This window comes from Rhineura floridana, chromosome 2 (genome assembly GCF_030035675.1).
Source record: "Rhineura floridana isolate rRhiFlo1 chromosome 2, rRhiFlo1.hap2, whole genome shotgun sequence".
Taxonomy (NCBI): domain Eukaryota; kingdom Metazoa; phylum Chordata; class Lepidosauria; order Squamata; family Rhineuridae; genus Rhineura; species Rhineura floridana.
In genome coordinates, this window is record NC_084481.1 from 39490135 (window position 1) to 39513479 (window position 23345).

At 43.8% G+C, this 23345-nt stretch overlaps 1 protein-coding gene across 1 annotated transcript in view; it reads left to right on the forward strand.

Annotated features, from left to right (window-relative positions):
- The window catches only part of PDE11A (phosphodiesterase 11A), a 300134-nt gene that overhangs the window by 109800 nt on the left and 166989 nt on the right, over nt 1-23345 (forward strand). Inside the window, exons 3-4 of the mRNA XM_061608380.1 lie at nt 12527-12616; nt 16933-17073. Coding sequence (XP_061464364.1) covers nt 12527-12616; nt 16933-17073 — 231 coding nt within the window. The remainder of the gene's footprint in view (nt 1-12526; nt 12617-16932; nt 17074-23345) is intronic.

Sequence of the window (23345 nt, forward strand, 5' to 3'; positions counted from 1 at the left end):
AACAGTAGTTCAGGGGAAAGGAGGAAGCGGGCATCCGGGGTGCCTGGGCACTCTCGGGACCAGCCCTCTAGCATGCGGTGGACCACCTCTGATGGTCCTAACTGAGAGGCCCTTCCATTTTTCCTCCACGCAGAACTCCATGAGATACTCTACGGGGATGGGCCACTCCTGTGCGTAGCCTCTGGCCTCCCTGAAATATGACAGCTCCCTACCTGCTCCCTGGTAGCTGGCCATGGTGCTGGGTGTCACAGACAGGCTTATGGCCCTTCCCGTTTCACTCCTCCAATCTCCCATAGCGCTGGAGGGAACACATCCGGTTGAGCCCTTGCCCATGGCGCCAGGTGGCAAAACCTCCCCATCTGGTTCTGTGAGAGAGCATCGGCAATACTGTTATCAATACCCGGTACATGACGTGCCAGGAAAAGGATGCTGTAGTGCAGGCACTGGAGCACAAATGCTCGCACCAGGCACATAACGTTGGGGTTTTTTGAAGACAGGCTGTTGATAACATGCACTGTAGGGAGGTTGGTGCACCAAAAGTGGACTGTGGAATTACACAACCTGTCAGGCCAGAGGTGCATGGCTACAACAATGGGAAAGAACTCCAGGAACGTAAGGTCCCAAGTTAACCCAGCCTGCACCCAGTCTTGTGGCCAGCTGCCACAGCACCATGTGTTATGGAAGATAACCCCAAAACCTCAGGAACCTGAAGCATCAGAGTGCACCTGTAGCTCGGCCTCCAACAGGCAGTCCCTCCTCCATAGGGATACCCCATTAAATTCCCACAAAAAGATAGGCCACACTGCCAGGTCAGCTGTAAGAGCAGCTGTGACACGTGCATAATGTTGTGGTCGCGACAAGTCCGACATGGCATCGTATATGCTCCGCAGAAATACGTGCCCGGGTGGTACCACCCTACATGCAAAGTTCATATGGCCAGCCAGCACCTGAAGAGTGTACGTCACCTTCTTGGACCCGATGACTTCAGAGATTTTTCTGCTAAGGGCCGCCAGTTTGTCCTGCGGGAGTCTACAGCACTGGGCTGCAGTGTCAATCTTGATGCCCAGAAAAGTGAGAGCAGTGGATGGGCCCTCAGTTTTCTCGGCTGCAAGGGGGACTCTGAGTTCATTTGCCAGCACTGCAAAATGGGCCAAAAAGGCCCTACATGCACCAGTGCCTGCCAGGCCTGCAAACAGGAAGTCATCTAAATAGTGCACCACTGATTGCAGGCCTGCCCGGCCCCTGACTGCCCACTCCAGGAAATAACTGAAGTGCTCGAAGACCGAACATGAAATTGAGCAGCCCATAGGCAATGCCCGATTCACTTAATACTCGCCCCCCAAAGTAAAGCCCAACAGTTCAACGTCCCGTGGGTGAACAGGGAGGAGATGGAAGGCTGACTTGATGTCACACTTTCCCATGAGGGCCCCGATCCTGCAACCCCTAACCATCTACACTGCAGAGTCAAATGTTGTGTAGCGGACAGAACATAGGTCTGGTGGGATGAAGTCATTGACCGACTCACCACAAGGAAAAGACAGGTGGTGTATGAGGTGGAATTTGCCTGGCACCTTCTTGGGGACAAGGCCCAGCGGAGAAACTCTGAGGGAGGGGATGGGTGGCATCGGGAAGGGGCCCAACACTCTGCCTGCCCTAATTTCTTTGTCTATTCCCCCCCCAACAACTGAAGATTGCAGGACATAAAGGCCCCTCTGGGACCCAAGTAGGGTATCCTAAAACCCATTGAGAAGCCTTCCAGCAAAAACTGCATCTTGGACTAGTGGGTAACAACTGAGCAGGTGTTGCAACTCTTTGAGCTTAACTGGGCTGGGGCCCTTTTCCTTGAGCTCCACCAGCAGCCCCCGGCTTTCTCGGGCCAGTGGTGTCCCTGCTCCCACTCCTGAAGGGCCAACCCCTGGGGCAGCCTGTGCAGGCATGGCCCCCCGCATATCACACACTTGTGACAGAATCTGCAGAGGCTCCGACCACAGGATCTCTGGGAGCTGAACTCCCAGCAAAGCAGGTGGGTTGAACCCCCTGCCCCGCTGGCCCATAGGGAGGAGCTGCTGCTACCTGCTGAGCTAAGAGGTGGCCGCTGTCTGTCCTGTCTCCAGCCACGGGTTTGGAATGCGACATAAACTGCAGCCACAGGTCAGCCTCCTTTTTGTCCTAGGGGAGGGAAGCATCAAAAGCCACCCACATATGGAATGCCTGATCATAGGCGAGCCAGGCAGCCCCTTGGAACTCAGAGTAACCTTGATATATGATGTTGAGGTATTTAACAAGTACTGAGCCCTTCTGTGCGTGTTTCTGCATCACCACCCCCATGTATGTTAGGAATGCTGACAACCAGTTAGCCCAAGTGCGCTCTATGCGTCGCCGCTTGGGCTTATCCGGTTCCGCGTCATCACCCTTGTCCTTGTCCTTTTTGACTGGTTCCCTATATAAAAGTGAGAACAGGTCCACGTACTCCCTGTTCCATATTTTTTCTTTAGTGGCGGGTAGTAGGTGAAAGCCTAGTGGGGCTGACGTCTCCCCAAAAGGGATAGCTCCATCTCCCACCGATCCCAGAGGATCAACAGCCTCTGGCAGAGGGGGGGTGGATGAGGGGGGCACCCCCTGTCATTGTACCCACAGGGAACTGCCACACCTGCTCATAGGCCTCCCCTATCTGTTGCTGTGGCATGCTATCCCCCCCCGTGGGCAACCCTGACTGCCTGTACCCCTCCGTCACTGTAGGCGGAGAAAAGGGCCAGTAAGGACACCCCCATGGGGGCCAACTCCACTGTGGTTAACCCTGTTGGTGTGGGCCCCCTGGAGGTCTGCGAGGTGAGAGCTATTCCCGCTGCTGCACTGGTCATCCTCACGTCAGCCCTGCTGGGTCCGGCCTCGAGTGTGTCCAGCCGAGCTAGGATGGCATCGATGGCAGCCTTGTTAGTCCTGTTCCCTGCGTGCTGCGTTTTCCTGTGGGAACGCTTAGCCGGTGGCTCCTTTGCCCTCCCAGGCACAGATTGAGCCTGGGGTGCATCAGGCTGGCGTGGGCCGCACTCTAGGGCTTCCAACCTGGCCAGGATAGCTGCCCATGGCGGCCCGTCCTCTTTCCCCCTTTCTAGAGCTGCAGGAGGCGGGTGCCCACCCCCTTCCTTGGGGGCCTTGCCTTTCCCTTTCGGCTCACCTTGTCCTTTCTTGGGTGACATCTTTAGTTAACTAAAGCAAACTGGGGGCCCCCAACTGGCACACACACACACACACAAACCCCTGGCTTTTCCTGTGCTACTACAACCCAAGCTTTACCTGTGCTACTACAACCCAACCCTGCTGTGGCTTGAGTAGGCCTCACAGGCTGCCCCAGTGGTGGGACGGGCTGGAGTGGAAGGCCCGCCACCCGAGGATGCCCCCAATATGTGTGTGTGCGTGCCTGCTGCTGTGCGGGGGAAAGGCCTGCCTTTACCCAAGCTGCGCTGACTCCCTGTGTGTTAGCACACTAGCGGCCATAGGGGGGAGGCAAAGCTCTGCCGTGGCAGGGAAGGACGATGCAGCCGGGGGGGCAAAGTTGGCTGTGGAGGCCCGCATGACTGGATAGGCCATCCCGTAGTCCTCCTGTGCCACCACTTGCTGTGAGAGCAGGGAAGAGCCCCCCTGCGCAAGGATGTCACCGTGCACTAGCCTCCCCCCCGCCAAGAGCCTAAATTAAAACAAATAAAATATCCTGGCCTGGCCTGAGTGTCCTGCTGCACTTGCTCCAAGGGTCGCCGCCGCCTAATCCCAAGTTGCCACTGCTGCTGTGCTGCCGCCGCTCGTGCCACCAAATTCAAAAGGAGGGCGGGAAGCTGGCGGCATAGGTTTAAATACCCATTGGCCGCCCTGCCCCCTCCTTGTGTGCCACATTGGCATGTCAGTACCCCACGTGCACGCACCCTCCAAGATGACAGCCCAGGCTTCAGCTGCGGTTGTAAAACTTGCCCCTTTGGCCCGGTAAGTACCGGGCGCAGAGCAGGATTGTTGTCCTAGAACATTTTTTGTTGCCTTCCCACCCTTAGGATACCCTGCTAAGAAAAGAGACTGTAAAGAAATCAGTGCATGTGGAGTTAAGGGTGTTCTTGATATATTTTGAAAAAGAAAAAGGAAGGCTTTTGAAGAGCATTTTCTTACAATAATAATAATAACTGTAGTCTCTGCCCAAGGGTTTGTTCTTATAACCCTCTTGATGCAAAGGAGTTGTAGATTTGAGGCTCTCTCTGTAGACTTAGAGTGATAGGTACCATTTGTAGACAGGCGCACACCATTGCAAGCTACTCTCTGCCCAAGGGTTTGTTCTTATAACCCTCTTGATGCAAAGGAGTTGTAGATTTGAGGCTCTCTCTGTAGACTTAGAGTGATAGGTACCATTTGTAGACAGGCGCACACCATTGCAAGCTACTCTCACAGCAATGTGCAGAAATCTGTATATTTAGCCACTTCAGTAGCTGAAATCAGACTTAATTCAGCCAGCTCAGAGTGACTCAAAACTGCAGTTACTATGTGCTGAGAGGATCTAAAAGTGCTTCCAAATGAGGACTTAATATCACAAATGGGTCATTCAGTCTCACAAAAAGGCTGTTGGCAAAGATTTTTGTTTAAGAAGGCTTTCCCTGAAGTGTGACCTAGTCTATATACGGAATTTTAATTGTATAATTGTAGAAATGTCTTTATCGGTTTTAGAGTCTTTAGAAATAATTTGATTGTTTTTAGCATTTATATCTTACGTGTTTTATCTTAGTACAGTAGGGCCCCACTTTCTGGCGCTTCGTTTTCCGGCGTTCCTCTAATGCGGCGGCGGGAAATTCCCCGTTTTAAAGCTAGTTTTGCACTTTTGCGGCATTTTGGCATCATTTTCGTGCAATGCGCCCCATTATCCTCAATGGGTTCCGCTTTACGGCAGCAGTCCAGAACGGAACCTGCCATATAAGCGGGGCCCGCCTGTATACATAACTTCAATAGAAGTTGGCTGTGAAGCAGTTATAAATCTATCAAATAAATAAAATAAGCAACAAACAAAAAAGTTTTTTTAAAAAACCAGTAACAGTTTCCCTGGAGAAAAATACAGGCTGGCATTTTGATCAGCTACATTCCGCAGAACAAAAACTGTATGCTTGAGGAGCACTGATCCCACTTAAAATCCATCTGGCAGCAAGTGGGGCCAGTTTCATAACATTCATTAAAGGATTAATCTTTTCCATCACAGTTTCAGAACAATTTTGATCAGAGGGATCCTTTGTGAACCTATATATTTTAACTATATGATTTTGTTATATTTTCTTCTCCATATATGTCTTGTATACTACACATGAAATATGTGAATCTTTATGAAACTGAAGTTTGAAGTTAGAACCTCTCTGAGATGGCAGTGCTGCATTTTGTTCTTCAAAGAACTCTTGGTTGCCTATGTGATTGTGTGGCCTTTTCAAAGGGTAACACCCACTGGATTTATGGCACAGTTTGCCACATTTATCCCAGTTATCAGTGCAGATGAATCGAATTCTCAGTATATTATTAATTCCATATGTAAATGTTATTGTACTTTCTTTTCTCCTAAGCAATGCTTCTGAACATCAAGACATTTTGCCTCATCTGTGTTGGTCTAAGCCAGTGGTTCCCAACCTTTATGAGTATGGGACCCCCTTTGTAAGCTCAGAAAATTTTGTGACCCCACACACATGCTAATTGTAATGTTAGTCTCTGTTAATTGAAAAAATGGTGCATGGCAAAATCACATCTCGAAATACCACTTTCCACAAAAAGCTCCCTGCAGGAGGTGTTGCTTTCTTAATGCAAAGGTCCAATCAAATTGGTATCTCCCTCCCCATCCCCATCTGAAGCTATACAGTCTTGTCTCTGAACACCAGTGGGTTACAGTATTGGGCTAAGATCCAGGTTCAAATCCCCATCCAGCTGTGAAGCCCACAGGGTGACCGACCAGACACAGCCTCTCAGCCTGACATGCCTCACAGGCTTGGTGTAAGGATAAAATGGAAAGGGGGGGAACCATGTGTACCATTCTGAGGAACTTGGAGGAAAATTGGGATATAAATACAATAATAATTAAACGAATACATTTCAGCTGCAGTATGTGGACCCCAACCTCAGCCAACCTGCTGAACTTAAAAAAAAAAAAAGTAATCTAGAAGCAGCAATGTGGTGATGATGGGGATGCTAGATTGTGCACTGCAAGCAACAGGGTGGATAGGTGAAAGAGGGGGTTAGTGCTTTTAGGCCTCTTAGGATGGTCTTCAGAACTGATGACGTGGTTAGTGTGCACTTGGGGAACGAGAATGGAGCAGAAGACAGATCAGTGCACATACACACACAAACACACCTGCCCCTCCTGCAAGCATCTACAGGTGTACATGCATTTGGGCACATGGGAGGGGGGAAGCCCTCAACTGCCATAGCATCTTGGAGAGAGATTGGGGGGATGGTGTGTAGGTGGAAGAAAGGGGACACTGGCACACAGATTTCATCTCAGAGATGGGGGGCGAACAAGTCTTGAGCTTCCTCACTGTTCCTTGGATCCATCTAGGCCGAAGGCAAGATCTGGATGACCTTGCAAACAAGAAAAAAAATTAAATGGAGGTGGTAGTGAATCAGGAGCCAAGAAAGGCAGGCTGGCTGGCTGCCAGGAAGGAAGGGGGAAAGCAGCCTTTTCTTGCAGCCTTGCTTCTTTTTGCTTCACGAAAAGCCCTCTCCTCTTGTTCTAAGGGCAGCAGCAGCAGCAGTATGAGAACAAGGGAGTTAGCTATAGTAATCCCCTCTTCCTGGTAGCTCCCCATCAGCCTTCTTTGGCATCTGCCAAACGTTTTGTAGACAGACACAGCTTCAGCAAAAGGCCTCCCTTCTCATTTGGAGCAAGGGGGAGATGTTGTCTACAGCAGCCATGGGGAGCAGACAGCATCCAGGGAATGAAGACTTTTTGTGAAAAATAATTCATTTCTTTACTGTTTGTGGCCCCTTAAGGGGTCACGGCCCCTAGGTTGGGAACAACTGGTCTAAGCTAAGTTTTATGTTGAATTATATTTAGCAAAAAGTTAAAAGAGGGGAAAAAACTCAGAATACGTCAATTAATTAATAATTTCTGTATTGCACTCCTGTGTTTTTTTACAGCCTTTGAAAATATTCCAGCTTATTCACTAATAGGCAAAAACCCTTGCTGTTTAAGAACATATAGCCAACAGATATTTCTATCAAACTTCTATTTCTATCAAAAAGCAGGAACATGGGAAGCTATAGTGAATGCAACAGAGGAGCAGGAGACCTGACCTCCTCTCTGAGATACTGTACTGCCTGACAAATTTGTCAAAATGCAAACACAATTTGGGATGGACTTTCACTGTCCAATCCACTTCCTGTGTAGCTTGGAAGAATTTGGTAATGTGAGTAGTGGCAATACGTGCCATCTCCAAAGATGGAGAAATACATTTTTGTAATTTTGTTAGTGTTCTCCTTACTTGGGTTCTTTTCAAATTCCACAGTGTTGAATTGAAAATACCCCCCATGCCATTTTGATGCTTCCCATAAGCTCATTTCAAAACAAATCCTTACAAAACTTTTAGTCCTGAACTCAACAACTCTTGCTTAACAATCCTCCAGGTTTTCATGGCGATACACAAAACAGTCAAGAGAGAATGGAGAGTTCAAAGTGTAAAAAGCGCGTGCGAGAAAACACCCCTTTTGGACTTTTTTCTGTCAGAGGTCTCATAATTTGTTGAAATTAATTAAAAATCAGCCATGTTCACAGGGTACCTGGAATCCTATTACTGACCTTGCCCCATACTCTGACCTTCATCTTCTGCACTTTCAAAGTTAAAAAATGCTTGGCTGGTTTTTAATTAATTAAAGAAATTTAGCATTGAACTCAGTAAGAACCAACTGTCAGTGTTCTAAAAGCCAGACTCACAGCGGTTTGGCTTGGCTAATCGGGGCCACACCCAAACCAGACCTTTATTTCACTTGAGACAGTCATGGCTTCCTGGGAAGAATCCTGGGAAGTGTAGTTTGTGAAGGGTGCTGAGATGAGACTCCTATTCCCCTGACAGAGCTCCAGTGGCAAGGGTGGTTTATCAGTCAGCCGATATGATTGAAGCTCTGTGAGGGGAACAGGGCATCTCCTAGCGACTCTCAGCACCCTTCACTAACTACACTTCCCAGGATTCTTTGGGAGAAGCCATGACTGTCTAAAGTGAAATAAAGGTTTGGTGTGGATGTGGCTAGGGAGAGCTCTGGTTTAACTTTGCCTGGGAGACTACATGTGCCTGCTGTAGAATAAAAAGGTGGGGAAAATGCTGAAAAAAGAATTACTGCTCACAATGTTTTCCTTTTGGAAAGGAAAGGGGCTTCCCCTTTGTCCAGTGTCCACCCATCCAATCTCCTCCCTTCCTGCCCCTCCCCCAGGACAGTTTCACCTATCCTAAGCATGATTGCACAGGCGTAAATCTTACTGAACTCAAAAAGCATGCAAATGATCAAACATGCCCTCCCCTCCTCCACCCTCCTATCCCCTTCCACATGCCCTCTCCCTCCCCCATCTGCTTCCAGTCTCATCCTTCCCCATGGTCAGTTTTACCTATCTTAAGCATGATTGCACAGTAGTACATCCCATTGAACTCAATAATCATGCAAATGATCAGACCTGCCTTTCCTTTCCTTTCCTTCCCCTCTCCTCTCCCTTCCTCCTCCCTTCTTCCTCCCCCATCTTCCTTCTTCCTCCTCTCCTGCCCACTCCAGCCCTCCCTCCCACTTCTCTTCCCCCCATAGTTAGTTTTACTTATCCTAAGCATGATTGCACAGGAATAAATCCCACTGGACTCAATGAGCGTACAAATGGTCAAACCTGTCCTCCCCTCCTGCCTGCTCCTATCCCCCTCCTCCCCTCCCCATCCCCTGTGGTCAGTTTCACCTATCCTAAGCATGATTGCAGGGGAGTAAATCCCACTGAACCCAATAAGCATGCAAATGATCAATACGTTCTCAGCAGTCTTGCACAGGATCCCATTCCTTACCTCCCAGATTAAACAGCAGAGAAATTCACTAATAGGCAAAAAACCCTGCTGTTTAAGAACATACCTATAGCCCACATATATTTCTATCAAACTTTTAAAAGCAGGGAAATTGGGCAGCTGTACTGAATGCACCAGAGGAGCAGGAGACCTGACCTCCTCTCTGAGATATTGTACTGCTCTACAAATTAGTAAACATGCAAACACAATTCGGGTTGGTCTTTCACCATCCAATCTACTCCTGTGTAGCTTGGAAGAATTTGGTAACGTTATGAGTGGTAGCAACACCTGCAATCATCCCAAATAACAGAAACAAGATATGTGCTGTGCTGATCTTGTTTTAGCAGGGAGGAAGCAACTATATTAAAACAATTGATATCGTTTCAAATAGTCACTTTAAATATGTTTGATTTACTTTGCAATTTTAGTGAAGTTTCCTATAGTAAATCATTCTCTTTTGCTTCTGTTTCTGTGAATATGTGAAATACAGCAACACTTTGCAACACTAAAAAAACCCCTCCAAGAACAATTGTGGACTAATGGCAGAATAGTTTCCAGTGGACACGAGGAGTGTCTCAATTTGCACAGGATAAAACAGTGGGAGGTGAAATATATTCTAGTAAAATTCTAGGTGTGCTCTATGTTTTTAATTGACCATGCCCACCCTTCCTTCAGGGAAGTGGTTTAAGCATAGGAGGCTGAAAACATGCATCTTGGGCAGGCCAAGTTTTTCCCCCAACAGCTAGAGTTGCTTCAGTAGCAACATACTGTAATCAGTCTGATTTTACATGAAACTGCAGTTTCAGATTCAACTATTAATGCACCCAAAAGAGAAATAGAACATAACCTGCAGTTTGAAACACAAAATGCTGTCTTCACCATCATAATGACATTGACCAATAAAAGGCATTGAAATTAATAAAAATAAATTTGACACAGATTTCTAGGACGAATAATGAGAGAAATACAATTTTCTAGGTTAGATTCTCTGTATAAACAGTAGTAACTCAGGAAAGAAGCAAAGAACACCAACAAACATACAAAAATGTATTTCTCCATCTTTGGAGATGGCAGATGTTGCCACCATTCAGCATATGCTCAGAGGCACATGTTACCAAATTCTTCCAAGCTGCACAGGAAATGGATTCGACTATGAAAGACCAACTCAAATTGTGTTTGCATTTTGACAAATTTGTAGGGCAGTCCAATATCTCAGAGAGGGTCTGCTGCTCCCCTGGTGCATTCGCTATAGCTGCCCAATGTCTCTGTTTTTTAAAGTTTGATAGAAATATCTGTTGGCTATATGTACGTTCTTAATCTGCAAGGTTTTTTGCCTATTAGTGAATTTATTTTAATAGCCATGGTTTTAGAATAAAAAAGAGCCATACAATAAAAGAGTAATACAACAGAAGAATATTGTGAGGTGAAAAGGATCAAGTACTAGATAGTGTCCAACAGTTTTTATTCTTTTATTGATGTTCTTTCTTCTGATAAAATATTGAAGAAGGTATAACCTAGAATTATGTGTCATGGCAGAATTACAGGAGAAGAAGCTATTTGTTGAATGACGTTTTACTTTGAATCTCCTTTTGACCATTGTAGGAGCAAAGGTTAAATAGAGGGCAATGGCTGAACAACTAAAATCTGACCCTTAACATACTTTATAAATCACCAGTGGTGCTTAAATCAGCGCTGAAAATTGAAGTCCATCCTTTTCTACAGCAAACACTGATACAGGTATACAATAATGACTGCAATGTAGCACAGGTGTTTTTTTATTATAAGTATGCTCATTGGACATCCTATCATTTTCTTGTAGGTATTTATTTTGGCAGGGGCGGGAGGGAACCGTCATAATGTAAAGTATATGTAATGTATGAAATGGCTTTATTTTTATAATAAGATAATTGTATGTGGCAACACATATACAAGCCTAAAGTAAAGCTGTGATATTTCCTCATTTTAGAAAGCCGTTGTTGAAAACAAACCTGCCCAAGTTCTGTTTGAATGGTGCTCTATGTATTCTCTTCTTACACAAAAAAGTAGCTCATCATGTAGAACAAGCATGGGGAACCTTTAGCCCTCAAGATGTTGCTGAACTACAACTACCACCATCCCTGGCTATTGGCCATGCTTGCTGGGGCTAATATGAGTTGCAGTTAAGCAACCTCTGGAGGGCCAAAGGTTCCCTACACTGACAGTAAAAGAGCCCTGCTGAATCAGACCAAAGGCCTATCTAGTCCAGCATCCTGTTTACCACAGTGGCCAACCAGATGCCTCCAGAAAGTCCACAAGTAGGACATGAGAGGCAATACTACTCTACTGTTTGTGATCCCCAGCAACTGGTATTTGGAGGCATGTGGCCTCTGAACCTGGAGGTAGTAAATATCCATCATGGCTAGTAGTGATTGATAGCCTTATTCTCCATGAATCTATCCAATCTCCTTTTAAAGCCATGCAAATTGGAGGTAGCATCTTGTAGTAGCAAACTCCAGAGTTTAACTATGTACTGTGTGAAGAAGTACTTTCTTTTGTCTTTTCTGAATCTCCCAACATTTAGCTTCATTGGCTTGACCCTGGGTTCTAGTATTACATGAGAGGGATTTTCTCTATCATGTTTCTCCACGCCATGCATTATTTTATAGACCACTATCATGTCTCCCCCTTATTTACTTTTTGTCTAGACTAGAAAGCTCACAAGGTTGTACCCTTTCCTCATAGAGGAATTCCAGCCCCACTGATCATTTTGGTTGCCCTTATTTGTATTTTTTTGAGCTTTGCGATATCGTTCTTGAAGTGTTGCAATCAGGAATGTACACGGTATTTCAAGTTCGGCTGCATCATTGATTTTTATAAAGGCAATGCAATATTGGCAGTTTTATTTTTATCCCTTTCCTAATGCTCCCTTTCCTAATGCTCCCTGGCTGAAGTGGTACAGCCAGTGCTTTTTTGTGATGGTACTTACTGGTGTGGAGTACCACCACCTCAGGTTTTTTGCTGCCCATGGCAATCGTTTTGTGCTGGCACCCACAGCACTTTTATCAAGATATGAGTATTGGCACTTCATTTTTTACAAAAAAAACACTGAGTACACTCCAGGCACAGGTATACTGAGAATTAGATCAAAGAGGGAAGCTCGGAGGATGGCAACAAGGGAGAGGGCCTTCTCAGTGGTGGCCCCCAAATTATGGAATGATTTTTTTGATGAGGTGCACCTGGCGCCAACACTGTTATCTTTTCGGTGCCAGGTCAAGACTTTCCTCTTCTCCCAGGCATTTTAGCATGTGTTTTTAAATTGTTCCTTAGGTTTTTTAAATTGTGTTTTTAAATTGTTTTTTTGTGTTTTTAAATTTGTATATTTGTTTTTAATGTTTTTAATCGCTGTAAACCACCCAGAGAGCTTTGGCTATGGGGCGGTATATAAATGTAATAAATAAAATAAATAAATGAATAAAGATGCACATTTAATTTCAATATCAATCTCTTTGTTCTAGGTAATGGAGATGTATCTTCCATTTTGTGGGATTGCCATATCTAACGCTCAGCTGTTTGCTGCTTCCAGGAAGGAGTATGATAGAAGCAGAGTAAGTAAAAAGAAAGTAGCAATTTGAGTTGCTACCACTTACTGTTCCTTCATGTACCAACTCTGCATGATCACATGATAAAAACCAAGTCAGGTGATTGCAGATTAATCACTCTTATTTCTAAACAAAGTATTTGCACCTTGGTTAGTGAGCATCTTATAAAATACACTTAATTCATATCACTTTGTTAATCAATGTTTGTATTTTGCTATCAGTTGCATTATTTTGTTCTGCTACTCAGATTGAAGAGTATATTGTATACTTATTGCTGTAAGCTTATACAAATTTATCTGGGAATAAGTTCCGCTGTACACAGTGAAATTTACTTCCGTGAGAAAACATGCATATATTTCCCATCTTCCCAATCTTTATGTTCTTAGCTTCATAGTCAAAGCATGTTTGAATCTTGCAGTTATCTTTCTACTTTAGTTACTTATATTTTTCTAGTTTCTACAGTATTCCTTTCCACTGACATTATTATGCCACCATTGTTTGAGCTAAATGGCGACAGCTAAAAGCTTTATCAAGATATTACAATGTGTAACTTTTGAGAGCACAGTTCATTGCAAAGAGCTTTCCTGTGTTCTGTAGGACTGGCAGTTGTTGAAAGAAAATTTTCGGCCTTTATTTTTGACATTTCAATTGTCTTGAACCCTCACCAGCCCGTTTGACATTTGTGAGCAAACTGGAAGACAGTGAGTATTAGGGGAGTGTCACACATAATTTGGGAGAGCAATAGAATACAACTTTATTGCAACTTTACACGTCGAATAGTTTGGCATGTGAGGCTAGGGACGGACCTTAGCAAAAAGACTCTGGCTTAGCTTGATGGGAAAGTCTTGGAGGAAGAATGGTTCAGGCAGAGTCCTGATGCGGATAGGTGCTGCTGTCCAGACATATGCATCTTGAGGGGGTGTAGGGGATGGCTCAAACCCATCTTAGCTGCTGGCTTATTTTGGGAGCCCAAGCCCTAGAAGGTGTCTTAAGGAAATCTCCTAAGTAACTGCCTGGCATTTTTGTTCATGAGCAAGGAATGCTGAATCACTGCACAAAGGAAAAACACCAGTTGTGACTGGTCATTTCCAACTTTTGGCTTTCTCATAAGCAAGAGGCCAAAAGGAAGCCATAAAAATAGGTTCACAAAACTAGACCAAGAAGGGAATGTCTGCTAATAAGGATTCCGACATTATAAATAAAGGGCATCTTGTACAACTTCAGGGCACACACAAAGGGTGAATTGCTTATCCATTATATGCTTTTGTCAACACTAATTTTATTGCCAATGATGTTTGATTGATTTTAGGGTAACTTTGTGTTGCTGATTCCGAATTTGGATTCGATTTTGCTAGATTGGCTCTAATTTTTGAGATAATGGATGCCCCCATTGAAAAACATAACAAATTCAAAAAATTTAATGGTCAGGCATAGCCTACTCACAAACGACATGGAAACTGTCTCAAATCATACAAAAGTAAACACATGAAATACCTAATGGCGTTGTATTCAGTACAATAACATTAAAACAAAGTAAGCTGATTCAGATAATCACAATTAATGCATAGAAAAATGCTGTGTGTACGATTTTCTTTTATGTGGGGCATCAGGACAATCACGTTGGAGGCTCCAGCAGTAGTCTGCCATCATGTGTCTGTCCCATCTGCCTTGATACCTTTCCTCCATCACCTTTATATCCTGATGGAACCTCTCCCCTTGTTCCTCACTAAAATCACCAAGATTATCCGGAAATCTGTCTAAGTGGCTATGGAGATAGTGTGCCTTTATGCTCATATTAGTACCCAAATGTTTTAAGTTAGCGAGCATGTTTTGCACCAATTCTTCATAATTGTCTGCTTTGTGGTTACCCAAGAAGTTCTTGACAACTGAGACATAACTGCACCAGGCAGAAGCTTCAACATCATTCATAAATTTAGTGAAATTCAAATCATTGATGAGTTTACAAATTTTAGGACCATCAAAGATTCCTGCTTTTAGTTTTTCCATAGTCAGTCCAGGAACGATCTACAAATGTATTTGAAGCAATCACCATCTTTGTCCAAGGCCTTAACAAATTGCTTCATCAGTCCAAGTTTGATATGGAGTGGTGGGGGAATGATTTTTTTGTCAACTAAAGGCTTGTTAATGATGTTCGCTGCACCTACAGTCATGTGTTCCCTTGAAGGCCATGTCACTCTTTTCCAATGATCTCGCTTTGCCCTACTATCCCACAAGCAGATGAAACAAGGGTACTTCGTGTATCCACTTTGCTGCCCAAGCAAGAAGTTCACCATCTTTAGATCAACACAAATAGACCACTGGTGCTCATGATAGCAGAGCTTCTGCAAGACCATTTTGATATTTGCATATTCTTTAAGTTTTGTTGAGTGAGCAATTGGAAGAGATACATAGCGGTTACCATTGTGCAATAAAACACATTTCAAGCTTCTGGTGGAGCTGTCTATAAAAAGCCGCCAATCTTCTGGTCGATATTCCGGTAGTCCCATTTGGAGAAGAAGTCCAGGAATGTTATTGCAGTATACAAGTTCTTCATCTTGGCTGAAGTATGGAAGAAGTTCCTCCTCTCTTGTCCGATAAGCTGTTATGTTAGCTTCCGGCTGTAGACAGTTCTTTTCCATTAGCCTGGATGCTAAAAGTTCAGGTGCTTGCTTTGACAGACTGAGGTCTCATATCAGATCATTGAGTTCTTTTTGGGAGAACTGCTCAAGTGTTGAAAAGCTTTCTTCATATCCACTTCCAGGGCTACCACCTGTGCTACACTCCACGTCCAGCATTTCTTCAACATCTAACAATGGAAGGTTAGGCAGTGAGGTAAACACTGGTATGGGAACGTCTTCGCTGTGTGGCACAGGTCGCCTTGCTGAGTCCAAATCAGGATACTCCCACTTATGTTTCTTGTAGCGATTGAAGCCTTTCACATTCACAACACAAAAATAACAATCATCGTGATGGTTTTGCGGCTCTCTCCACACCATAGGCACACCAAAGTTTAAATGTTTCCTTTCTCCATTTTTCCACTGTCGTAGGCACTCTACACAGGTTTTGCAAACCTTATGGGGAGCCCAAGATTTATCTTGATCTCCAAGCTTCACTCCAAAATAAAGAAGATATGCTTGTTTTACAAAGTCAGTGATTTTTTTCTTTGTTTTTGCAGAGTGTATTCGCCACAAATGTAGCAGAATGCTTTAGGATTGCTTAAGCAGCCTCTTCGTGACAAACTCATATTCCAAAAAAAAAAAAAAGTATCAATATGATATTATATGCAATGGATAAACTTGCAAAACAATGTTCAAGAGTAAAAAGGCAGACCAAACCCTGCTGCATATGTCAGCAGCTACAGGTCGTATTGGGGTACAATAGTCATTTGAGGGGTATCCATTATCTCAAAAACTAGAGCCAATTTGGCAAAACTAATGTCATTTTTAGATTTAGTACCCCCAAAATACCCTAAAGTCATTCAAACATCCTTGGCAACTAAAAAAACATTTTTTTGTTGTTGGGCTGTGTTATGATTGCAGCTCCTCTCTTACAAATGAACACTATCATACATAGTTTTGCAAAGCAGAAAATCTGAATACAGATAGGGTTTAAATCTTTTGAATTGCAGCTTACATAAACCAAGATGTCTCTCCATTCTATTTAAACAGGATTCAGAGTATTTAATTGTTCTGTTTTTGCCTGATATTTGTTCAGTGATGTGGCTAAACTGTAATGTTAGTGTAATATACAAAGGCATAAAGCATTAATGTCTGGTGTAACTTTTTGACATGTTACATTAAATCACATCTGGGATGCAAGAACTTTCATTGTGAAACACATAAACTAGGTCAAAATAATAAAATAAAAACAGTTTTTAGAAGTGTTGTAAAAGGGGAAAATGGTTATATTTAGCACAGAGTTATCCATGTTTAAGTTCCACTGATTATATCAAGTTCGTGTAACTGTGGGCTAGATTTTAGCAGTTATTTTTGTGGGAGTCATTAAGATATGTTAAAGCATCCTTGGCATTAACTTGAGAATGAACATGAAACACTGAAGTGGCCTTTTATTCTGGCTCCATTGAGAAAAAAAAATTCCACACTTATTTCGGTGATCTGTTATAGGGACAGTTGCCTTTGCTGTTTTCTGCACCTAAATTTAATTTGGAAGAACTGTAAACAGTATAACAAAGTCAGTAAGTTATAGTAACTGGACTTTTTACAATTCTTGTTTGCAAAGATTACACAGTAAATAAATAAATTAATATTTTGTTGATTATCTTTGGAAACAAATTGTGATAGCTTTCCATCCCATGTATGCAGGCCTTGCTGGAGGTGGTTAATGATCTCTTTGAAGAACAGACAGACTTAGAAAAAATTGTGAAGAAAATTATGCACCGAGCCCAGACTCTACTGAAATGTGAGCGCTGCTCAGTATTACTTCTTGAAGACATTGAATCTCCAGTAAGTAGTATTTCAGATTTTGGAAAAGCTGTAATACAGGGCTTCCCAAACTGTGGTTCGTAGACATCATTCAGGTGGTCTGTGATGTGTCTATGGATTTGTGGTTGAAAATGGGAGACAGCACATCCATTGCATTAAATATCCATGTTGAGTTTAATTGTATTTTTATTGCTTCTTTTGGAATTCAAGTTGTAATACAATATATATTAAATAAAAGAAGCAATAAAAATACAATAAAAGTCATACAGCATCTAACATAGCACATTACAATTGCAACAAGAGGCAGAAAAATCATTAAGTGGGCAACCAAGATCCTTGGCAATTTTCAAGTGGTCTATGGGGGAAAAAGTTTGGGAACCATTGCTGTAATATCATGGTGACATGGTAACTACTTTTCACTGAGAAAACATCTGTTGTGCACTATTATGTTACTGCTGTGTAAATGCCTTTGCAAGATAGAATAATAAAGTGAAACAATGTTGACCTTTGTACAGGAATCAACAATTTTTGACTGGCCTTGCAAAAAATTGTAGTTGCTGGTTCTGCTCCTCTCCACCATGTCATTTCTCCCAGGGAAAGGCTCAGGGTAGGGTGGGGATGAGTGTGCTGTTGGGTGTTTCTTCCTGAAGATAAATGGAGTGTCTTTGGGCAGATGTGTCCTCTGCTCCTCTCTACTCAAACTTTCCTGAGAGAAAGGACAGGGAGGAGCATGCGCTGATGGGTGCTACTGCCCAGAGGCATTCCATGCACCTTCAGGAAGCAGCATCTAATGCTCCTTCTCATCTTTCCCAAGGGAAAGGCTAGGCAGGATGGGAGTAGGTAGGGTGTTTGGGGGCAGAAGCAGCCAATGCTACCCCCAACCAGGGCCGGTTCTAAAGGGCGGCCAGGTGGGGCACTGGCCCGATGGCCTCTGGAGCTACAGGGGGCCCCTCAGCCACCCCTCTGCTCCTCTTCCACGATCCACAGCCCCCCCACATCCCCCCACCTACTTGTCTGCTGTCTTTTACCATTGCCCTTAACAAAGATGGTGGCCGCGGTTTCCCTAAGGTACTGAAGCCCCTGCCGCCATCTTAGTTGATGGCAGAGATGCTTGTAGCACGCACACATGCCATCAACAAAGATGGTGGCAGAGGCATCATCCCCTTAGGGAAATCGCAGCCACCATCTTAGTTAAAGACAGCAGACAGGTAGGTGGGGAGCCCGCGTGCGTGTGTGTGCGCGCGCACACACACACACACATGCCGGGGCCCAGGGCAAGCTGATGCCCAAGGGCCCCGGCATTCCTGGAGCCCTACTGATGTCAAGGGGGCAGGATACATTAAGCATCAACCACAGTTGCTTGTCAAGGGAGCATGATGCATTAAACATCCACCACAGTTGCTTGGTGCATACAATTCAAATAAAAATATTTCTCTTAGAAATCTTAGCTAAAGGAACCTGGGTAGGGAACATTTAATCTAGCCTACTTGTTTCTGACAAGAAGGGTTTAAGCGCCCTCAGGCCAGGCCAGTCACCAGAAGGCCACTGTAGGAAGAAAGGAGCTTAGTGTTGTGGAGATGTTAGTTGGAAGCACTCAGGAGTAAAGATGGATGCCCCTGAAGGCTGCAATTCTAAAGACACTAAGGGATTAAGCCCCATAGAACTCAATAGGGTTTGACTAGGGATCCTCTGCAAAGATATCCATATCCAAGCAGGCTTGACAATCCCCTGCATGTAATGCCCTACCCCTGCCTTTTAACATGGCTGCTCCAAATTTCTTTATGGATTTGACCCTTCATTTTAGAAAGAGGTTTGAGAAATAAGTAAGAGTAAGAAGATTCTCTACCCTTTTCTGTCTACCCTGTGGGCTGCTATAAACTCACTTTGACAGCCAACCCAATTCCAGTGAGTAATAAATGACAGAGAGAAAACACACACGGTTTGGTCTACCTTCACAGGCAGCAGCTTGGGAACAACAATTGCAGCTACATTTCTGTGGCACGATTGCTGGCATGAGTGAGACTCTGGCTGCTTTCACACATGGGGCTAATAGCACTAGTTTAACGGATTAAAAAGGTAGCGCTTCATTCCGGATTTCAAAAATCCCTTTCACACTGCAGTACCTGTTATACCGGCATCTTTCACACAGGTCTTCACCTACCGGTTTGAGGCCTGTTCTTTTGGTGCGTGGGGGGGTTTGAAGGAGGCGTGATCGCGATTGCGATCAGCTGAGAGGCACGATCACGATCAGCTGAGATGCGCAGCAGCACAGCAGCAGAGGCTCTGGTTAAGCAGCAGCAGCATAGGCTGCTCTCCAGGAGCAGCTGGGATCAGCTGGGAGGCATGGCGGTGGCAGTTGGTAAGGGTGGGAATGCACTGCATGCTGGGATGGCTGTCACGTGAGCAGTGGCAGTAGCACAAAACTCCTGCAATCTTCCAGGTTCCCAGCCTGCTATTGGAATTTTTCAGGTATCATTTATTGTGGAATTTAGCGCTAAACTTCCACTATATTCCACCAGAATTCCGGAGCTACCCGTTATGTCATGTGAAAGCTCATATTTTATGCGCAAATTAACAGGAAATAAATCGTCAGAATAACGGAATAAAATGCAGTGTGAAAGCACCCTCTATCAGCAAATAATACCGCTGCTCTGAAATCTGCACTGGTTGCTGATTTGCTACCAGGCCAAGTTCAAGGTGTGCTTTCCATGTTATGGGTGCCACACAGTACTTGTTCTGCTCTGGTAAGAAATCAGTCCTTTAGTGTGGCAGCACCTATGCTTTGGAACTTCCTGCCTATTGACATTAGGCAAACGCCTTCATTGTATTCTTTTCTGCACCTGGTAAAACATTTTTTTATACCCAGGCACGTAGAAGTGATTGTGGTTTTTTTTATCTGTTTTTAACTCATTGTTGGTTTTATTATTTTGAATGTTTTTAAATACCTGTCTTTAACTGTTTTTGCCAATAATTTTATTGTTTAAATTCCTTCTGTAAACCTCTTCGAGATTTTTTTATAATAAAGTGGTATATAAACGTAGTAAATAAAATACATAAATAGATTTTGGAGTCACTGTAGCCCTTACGTTTCTTTCCACTTTTAGGAACAAAGGAATCTGCCTGACACCGACTCAGGCCATTTGGTACCATCTAGCTCAGTACTGGTGACATCAACTAGCATTGGCTGTCCAGGATTCCAGATAATAGTCTTTTCCAGAAATTGAATTTTGGACCTTTGCATGCAAAGCATATGCACTACCATTGAGCTACAGCTTTCCCCTGTTTGAAAAAGTACCTTTTAAAATTGTTCTTCTCAATTCACTAATGTATGTACAGCATAGCTAGGGCAGATCCCCACCATTCATTTAAAGCACATTCAACACACATTTGAAGCACATGAATCACACCACAGAATCATGGGAACTGTAGTTTGTTAAGGATGGTGGGAACTATAACTGTGAGGGGGAAACTACACTTTCCAGGGTTCTGTAGGGGAAGTCATGCGCTTTAAATGTGAATTGGATGAGTGAGTCACCTTAATCTTTGGACTCTCAGCTTTCATTTTAAAAAAATCAAGTGATCTTGATGGTGTGGTTCAAGAGATATACACCAAAATGTCAGCTTACCCCTTGCAACTTCTATTAAATGAGCGTGTAGCTGGCTGCTCTAACCCTGCCCTTTCAGGTTTGTAGCGAATAAGTGAAATCAGGGTTGTGATTGACAAGGTTGTAGCTAGACCCCATTGCAAAGCCAGAAAACTGTTGTTTTTTCCTGCTTATCTGAAAATTATTTTAAAACCCTCCCAATATGAAGTTTAAATCCTATACTCACTTCTCTGGGAGTATAGCTGCAATGCCACAGTGACTCTAAAATGTATTTATGTATTTTATTTACAACATTTATATACTGCTTTATTGTAAAAAATCTCAAAGCAAGATACTTCTTTTAATTCAAAAGGAATTAAAACAATAAAATTATTGGCAAAAACAGTTAAAGACAGGAGTCTCAGGGAGTTTCAAAGCATAGGTGCTGCCACATTAAAGGACTGATTTCTTACAAGAGCAGAACAAGTACTATGTGACACCTGTAACATGGAAAGCACACCTTGAACTTGGCCTGGTAGCAAATCAGCAACCAGTGCAAATTTCAGAGCAGATGTATTATGTGCTGATAGAGTCTCACTCATGCCAGCAATTGGGCCACAGCATTGTGCACTAACTGGAGCCCCTGGGTCAGGTTGTGCTGCATGGGGATTTCTGTGACCTTGGCTAAGAGGCTGCCAGGATTTTTTAATTGTGATTTTTGGTTATGAATCCTGACTGGTTGTGGGATGCTGAATTTTCTGCCTTACTCACAGGAATCTTGTTGTGGTTGGTATGGTAGTGCATTTAGGAAATCATCATTGTCTTTTCTTTTTCTATTTGCATTTCATTGACCTTTAACCTCACTCCCTTACATCCATAGAAGCAGCACCAGTGGTTCCATGCCCTCAGTTCAACCTCCTTAAACCCACTGATGATGCACCCTGTTGGTCGCATGATGGTTTGTTTCTTGCTCAATAGTGGTAAAAGAGAATTCACATACTGGGAAATGTGGTTGCAATTGTTGTTGTTCCCAAGCTACTTCCCATGAAGATAGACCAAACCATGTGTGTTTTCCCTCTGTCAATTATTACTCACTGGAATTAGATTGGCGGTCAAAGTGAGTTTATAGCAGCCCACAGGGTAGACAGAAAAGGGTAGAGAATCTTCTTACTGTTACTCATTTCTCAAACCTCTTTCTGAAGTGAAGGGTCAAATTTGTAAAGAGGTTTGGAGCAGCCATGTTAAAAGGCAGGGGCAGGGCATTCCATGCAGGGGATTGCCAAATCTGCTTGGATATGGATATCTTTGCAGAGGATACCTAGTCAAGCTTTACCAACAGCGCAATCCAAACTGTAACTACTCAGAAGTAAATCCTATTGAGTTCTATTGGGCTTAGTCCCTTAGTGAGTCTCTTTAGAATTGCAGCCTTCAGGGGCATCCATCTTTAATCCTGAGTGCTCCCATCTAACATCTCCACAACACTAAGCTCCTTCCTACAATGGCCTTCTGGTGACTGGCCTGGCCTGAGGGTGCTTAAACCCTTCTTGCCAGAAGCAAGTACGCTAGATTAAATGTTCCCTACCCAGGCTCCATCTTTTAGCTAAGATTTCTATCGTAATTTCCAATTAGATAAATGTTTTTGTTTGAATTGTACGCTCCAAGCAACTGTGGTGGATGCTTAATGTATCAGGCTTCATGACATCACTGGGGACCTCCCATGAAATCTCAGGGTTTGGGATGCTTCTGACCTGGCAACCCTAGCCTGTGTGTTTCTTCCTCCAGTTTTATATCCTACATTCTTTTCTCTTCGCCCAGCCTGCATGAAGACCTCGGGGTTACTAGGTTACTATCTCAGTGAAGAACTCAAGCCAGTCAGTCAGGCCAGGCTGAGTTGGTGGCTTTTCATGTCGGCCACTAGGATAACACTAGTCGCCAGAGCAAAGTGTTTCCATTAGCCACATCTGGAGGGGGAACGTGTTGATTTGCTGATCAGTTGTGAAATCTCTTTGAAGAGGAATTTTTTTTAAAAGTGCACACAAGCTAGTTGCATCAGATTTTATGCTAAATCAGGGTTGGGTTTGACTAGCGTCAAGAGAGGTGGAGACACACTGGAACAGGCAGAACAGTGAGTGTGTTTCTACCCTCAGATGTAGCATTCTCCAAACATCCCCATGAATTTTACTCTGGTGGCTAGTTCATCAAAATGGCTTTTTCTTGGCTCTTTCTGGAGACTTTGGTGAAATCTTATGGGCCTTCTGCCTGTGCACTCAATCCTCACTTTGGTTTGTTCCAAACCTGGTAACCATCATTTCCTGGTTCAGATATAATGGGAAGCTATTCATCCAAGAAATCTTTAATCATGGTATGCCAGGATGGAAGAGGGCAAGGCAGTGGGAGAAAGAAGAGCATAGGCAGAAGTCTCATGCATATATCAGCTTAATAATTTGAGGCATGTATGTCAAAACTGGACAACTGCTTGGCTATATTGGTCAGGCATCTATCTTGGATACTGTTTTAATACGTTATATTTTTATTTCAGTTCCCATATCTAATACACTAAGACAATCTATTTAAGCTTGCATGTGGAGGTGGTCTTCCTGTATCCACATTTAGTGTTGCTGGTCCCATGCTGTGGAACACTCTTCTAGTAGAGATTTGGCAGGCATCTTTGCTTTTGACTTTCAGGCGTCTCTTGAAGGCTTTTTTTTT